General features: G+C 34.0%; 1 protein-coding gene across 1 annotated transcript; it reads right to left on the bottom strand.

Moving 5' to 3' along the window:
- Positions 1 to 634: 634 nt before the first annotated feature.
- Positions 635 to 2464, bottom strand: LOC136230726 (cytochrome P450 86B1-like). The gene has a single exon (XM_066019894.1). The coding sequence runs from the start codon at positions 2336 to 2338 to the stop codon at positions 782 to 784; it is 1557 nt and encodes a 518-aa protein (XP_065875966.1). The 5' UTR covers positions 2339 to 2464; the 3' UTR covers positions 635 to 781.
- Between the last annotated feature and the right edge of the window lie 1853 nt (positions 2465 to 4317).

The raw sequence follows: 4317 nt of genomic DNA, 5'->3' as shown, positions 1-4317 counted from the left end.
TAATATATATCATGTGAAAATCATCGAATATGTATAAAAGTGATTGAAAATGGATCCAGATGACTGAAAACGGGTTAAAGTGACTGAAATTTGATGAAAAACTAAAACCAACAAAACATAAATGACATGTATTGTCTGAAAGTTACTGAAAGTGTATGAAAAGCCACTTAAAGGTGGTTCAAGTGACTAAAAATGGGTTATATGTGTATTAAATTGATAGGTATTTGATCATTTTTATTTATGGAATTCAAAGTAGAGAAAATTCTATCTCTTGTTTTCCCTCAAAAAAAAAGTAGAGAAAATTCTTTGAAAAATAATTTAAAAATAAACGATTATATCCGTAATAAACTGATCAGTAAATTTGATTTGATTTTAGTCACCAACTACCACTTTCCATTACTTTCGTACATGATATATTTTGTTTATGTTTTTTGTTTTTTTTGGCTAGGTTTCACCCAAATTCATTTTCGTCATGCTGATAATTTGAATTTGTAATTATATACAATCTAATAATGAAATCAAATCAATTGTTGAAATTGTTCCATAAAAAAAACTAAAAGTTAAACTTAATCAAATATTAAATTTCTCGCGATTTAAAGTAAAACATTAAACGCTAAACGTTGCTCCGAATAACCGAAACAAACACCTTCTAGATTGGATACAACAAATTTTCTCCCAAATATTGCCTAATAAAAATATATGGAGAATAAATTACAACTGCTTAATTCTCAAAATTAGAATAATTTGAAATTAGAATAGAAATCACCACGTAATATTTTTGTCACTTAACATAAGATCTAGGGTTGAGAGTAACCAATAACCCATTCTTCATATATAGAGTAGTTGTCAATTTGGGAACCACAACATGACCTTCTACTACTTTGACAGAATATCTCAACAGAATAGAAGCAGCCACCATTTTCATCTGCATATAAGCAAATCTCTTCCCCAAACACAGCCTTGGACCTGCATTAAACACTGCATATTTGTACTGATTTTCACTCACAAACTTCCCTTCTTTAATCCATCTTTCCGGCTTGAATTCCAAACAATCCTTCCCCCATATACTCTCCATTCTCCCCATTGAAAATACGCCGTAAAATACCCTAGCACCTTTCTTCAGTACAGATCCGTCGGGAAGCACATCGTCTTCAACTACTTCTTTAATCTCCGTCGGAACTGATGGATATAGCCTCATTGATTCTGATAATGCTGCTTCGAGGTACACCATTTTTTTTAATTCTTCAGCTGTGAAAACTATTTCATCCTTTTCGTTTTCGATTTTGCGATTTCGATCGCGTAATATGTTGTTGATTTCGGTTATGATTTTGTTTTCTGTATCCCTGTGAGTGCTTACTAGCCAAAAAAACCATGCTAATGCTACTGAAGTTGTGTCTCTTCCTGCGAGGATGAAACTTACACAAAAATCTCTGAAATACTTGTCGCGATATTGCAGGTTTTCTCCGTTTTCTTTATATTCGATGTCCATTAGCCTCGATAAGAGATCGGATTGATCGTTTAAGCTACCGAGTTTGATTAATTTGTTTCTTCTGTTCTTCACTGTTTCATCTGCGAATTCATGGACGATTCGAATTGCTGCTTTCAGCCGTTTCTCATGTCCGATTCCGAGAAACTTCATCGGTTTCCAAATGAAAGGCGGCATCAGGAATCTGCTCAAAGTGAGTTCCGTCGCTTCTTCAAAAGCTTTAGCGAATGGAACTTCCGGCAAATCGAGATTCAAACAACCAGGATCAACACCAAAAGCTGCAATGCAAATGTTATCAAATGTAAACCGAAGCAGGATTTCCTGGAGATCGAAACTATCTCCAGAGCTCACCAGGTTTTCCGTGACCTTCAACAGCTTCAGATGCACCAGATCTTGCATCGTTCGAAACGAATGATCAAAGAATCGGCTCGAATGCATCTCGGTTCTCGCTTTCTGCCTCTGCTCCTTCCACAATTCACCGTCAGCATTGAAAATTCCGTCGCCAAGTAAATCTCGAAACCTATCCCTGTAATATTTTCCCTTGGGGAAGTTGCTAAAATTTGACTTGACCATATATTCAATGTTGGCAGGATTAGCCGTCATGACTCCATGAGCTCCGCCCATCCACATTCCTCTGTAGGGAAACGTTCCGCCGGAGTTGATCAGAGATCGGGTGGCGAAACCGAAGGCGTCGCTGATGTGGAAAGCGAGGGACGGAATGATTCCGAAAACTGGCCACAACATAGGACCTTTGTTGGTAATTCTTTCTCGTATACAGCTGAAAAGAAATAGTGCTAAAAACGCAACAAGTATATCCCATAAGAATGAGTGTGCATATAGCCAATATTCCATTGAAAATGAGAAAAAAGGAGAGGATTAGATTAGCCTTAATCAATTGATCATCAGCTGATAATGAAATTAATTTGTTTGATTATAGTGATAATAGAAGTGATTTTTGTATGTTGGGAGGCTGGAGAGTCTTATAAGAAATGTAAACTTTAGTAGATAGTTTATAAGAAATTAATATGTGCTCACAATATTAGCCTGACACTAGCTTTATAAGTTTTTGAGTCTCTAATTACATAAAAATTAGTGATACTTACCATAATAAATTTCGCCAAATATTGGTGAGAGTTATTATAATCTTTGAGACAAAAAGCATTAGAGAAAAGGTTTAATCTAAATCTGACACAATCTCTCTTTAATTAGCAATACAGGGAGAATAAACAAGTCTACAAAGCATAATTGTACCCTTTTGTGCCACTAGACCAAATTATTAGGAAATATTCTTAAACATGTACTAAACAAGTCTACAAAGCATAATTGTACCCTTTTGTGCCACTAGACCAAATTATTAGGAAATATTCTTAAACATGTACTAAACAAGGGTTAAATTACACCAATGGTACTAAAGTTTACCCATTTTTACGGTATGATCACTAAACTTCAAAACGAAACATAAAAGTTACTCAATTTTAGACTTTCTAATATTTTGGCTATTAAACTTTTGTGGTGAGAAACTCCAACTTCTCTAGACTAAAAGTTACAATAATTCGCATAATGAAATCGGGCTTCAGAATTAGATTTTTGTGGCGGGAAACTCCAACTTCTATCACAATCGTCAAAATTTGCTTGCAATTAATATTCTCTTTTCTCGAAGAAAAAAACCCAATAATTGACCGAAAATAAATTAAAGATTAGTATGTTAACCCCAAACTTCATTAAGAAATGAGTGAGAAAAGCAATAACGGTAAAAGAAATGGTGGTTTAAGGGGTGAGGCTATTACAAATTGTTAAAAGTTAGTTATCGCCAGTGGTGGAACCAGAATCCAAACTAAACTTGGGTTTAAATATTTAATAACATTAAAAATATTATATCATGTAAAATTCAATAATTTGGGGGGCTAATTTTAACCGTGCAGTTGATAGTAAATTTTCAAAGTCCAACCCGTTAAGGCTGGACAAAAATTTTTTAGCCTCCAACTAAAATTGTACAAATGTTATCATTTTTTAGAAACAACATCTCATCTACCTTTAAACATTGAAATAATACTACATAGAATCAATATAATTCTTCCCAAAATATTATCAGACACCATTACTAAAAAAAATTCTCAATTCTCCGACGGCCTGCCGGGGCTCAAGCCCACCCCAACCCCCCAGTTCCGCCCCTGGTTATCGCGTTAAAATAATATGTTTAGTAATGGGCATATTAAAGAAAGCGATGCGAAAATATGGTATGCAACAGGTTTAGTTTGTGCTCGTTACATATTATTAATGTAATTGCGACGCGAATCTTTTGTGTCGTTACATCTGTACAAAAGAAATGTTAAGCTCGACGGAAGCTAATGATGTAATTGCAACATGCTTTTTTATTCTAACCTGTTTCAAGCAATACATATCCTCGAAAATTGTAATTATTGTCAGAAAATATGCATGCTTCATTAAGAATGAACGTCTTTCGAACTTCCTCCATGCAAACCACTACATAATTCCTCTTATGCAAATTGTATATCCAATATTCGATTTGTTAATTGGAAGGTTTATTTTGGTGAAAAAACAAATTTGTAGTATTATTTCAATGTTTAAAGGTAAAATCTGTGTACAAAGAATATGATAAGGTAAAAGGAATCTGTATTTTCAGGTCATCTTGCATCAAAGATAAAAGTCAGTTCATCAAATATAGGACACTCAGTTGTGATAGAGGAAGGAAATTAGAAGGTCAGAAAAAAAGACTAAAATGGTAGGCTACTAGCAAGAATAAAAGCACCAAGAGAACAATATTTTATATTATTATTTTTACATAGTATAATTCATATTCTAATTATATT

Source organism: Euphorbia lathyris, chromosome 5 (assembly GCF_963576675.1).
Source record: "Euphorbia lathyris chromosome 5, ddEupLath1.1, whole genome shotgun sequence".
NCBI classification, from domain to species: Eukaryota; Viridiplantae; Streptophyta; class Magnoliopsida; order Malpighiales; family Euphorbiaceae; genus Euphorbia; species Euphorbia lathyris.
Note: the sequence above shows the minus strand (reverse complement) of the source record. Positions and strands in the feature narration are given on the sequence as shown.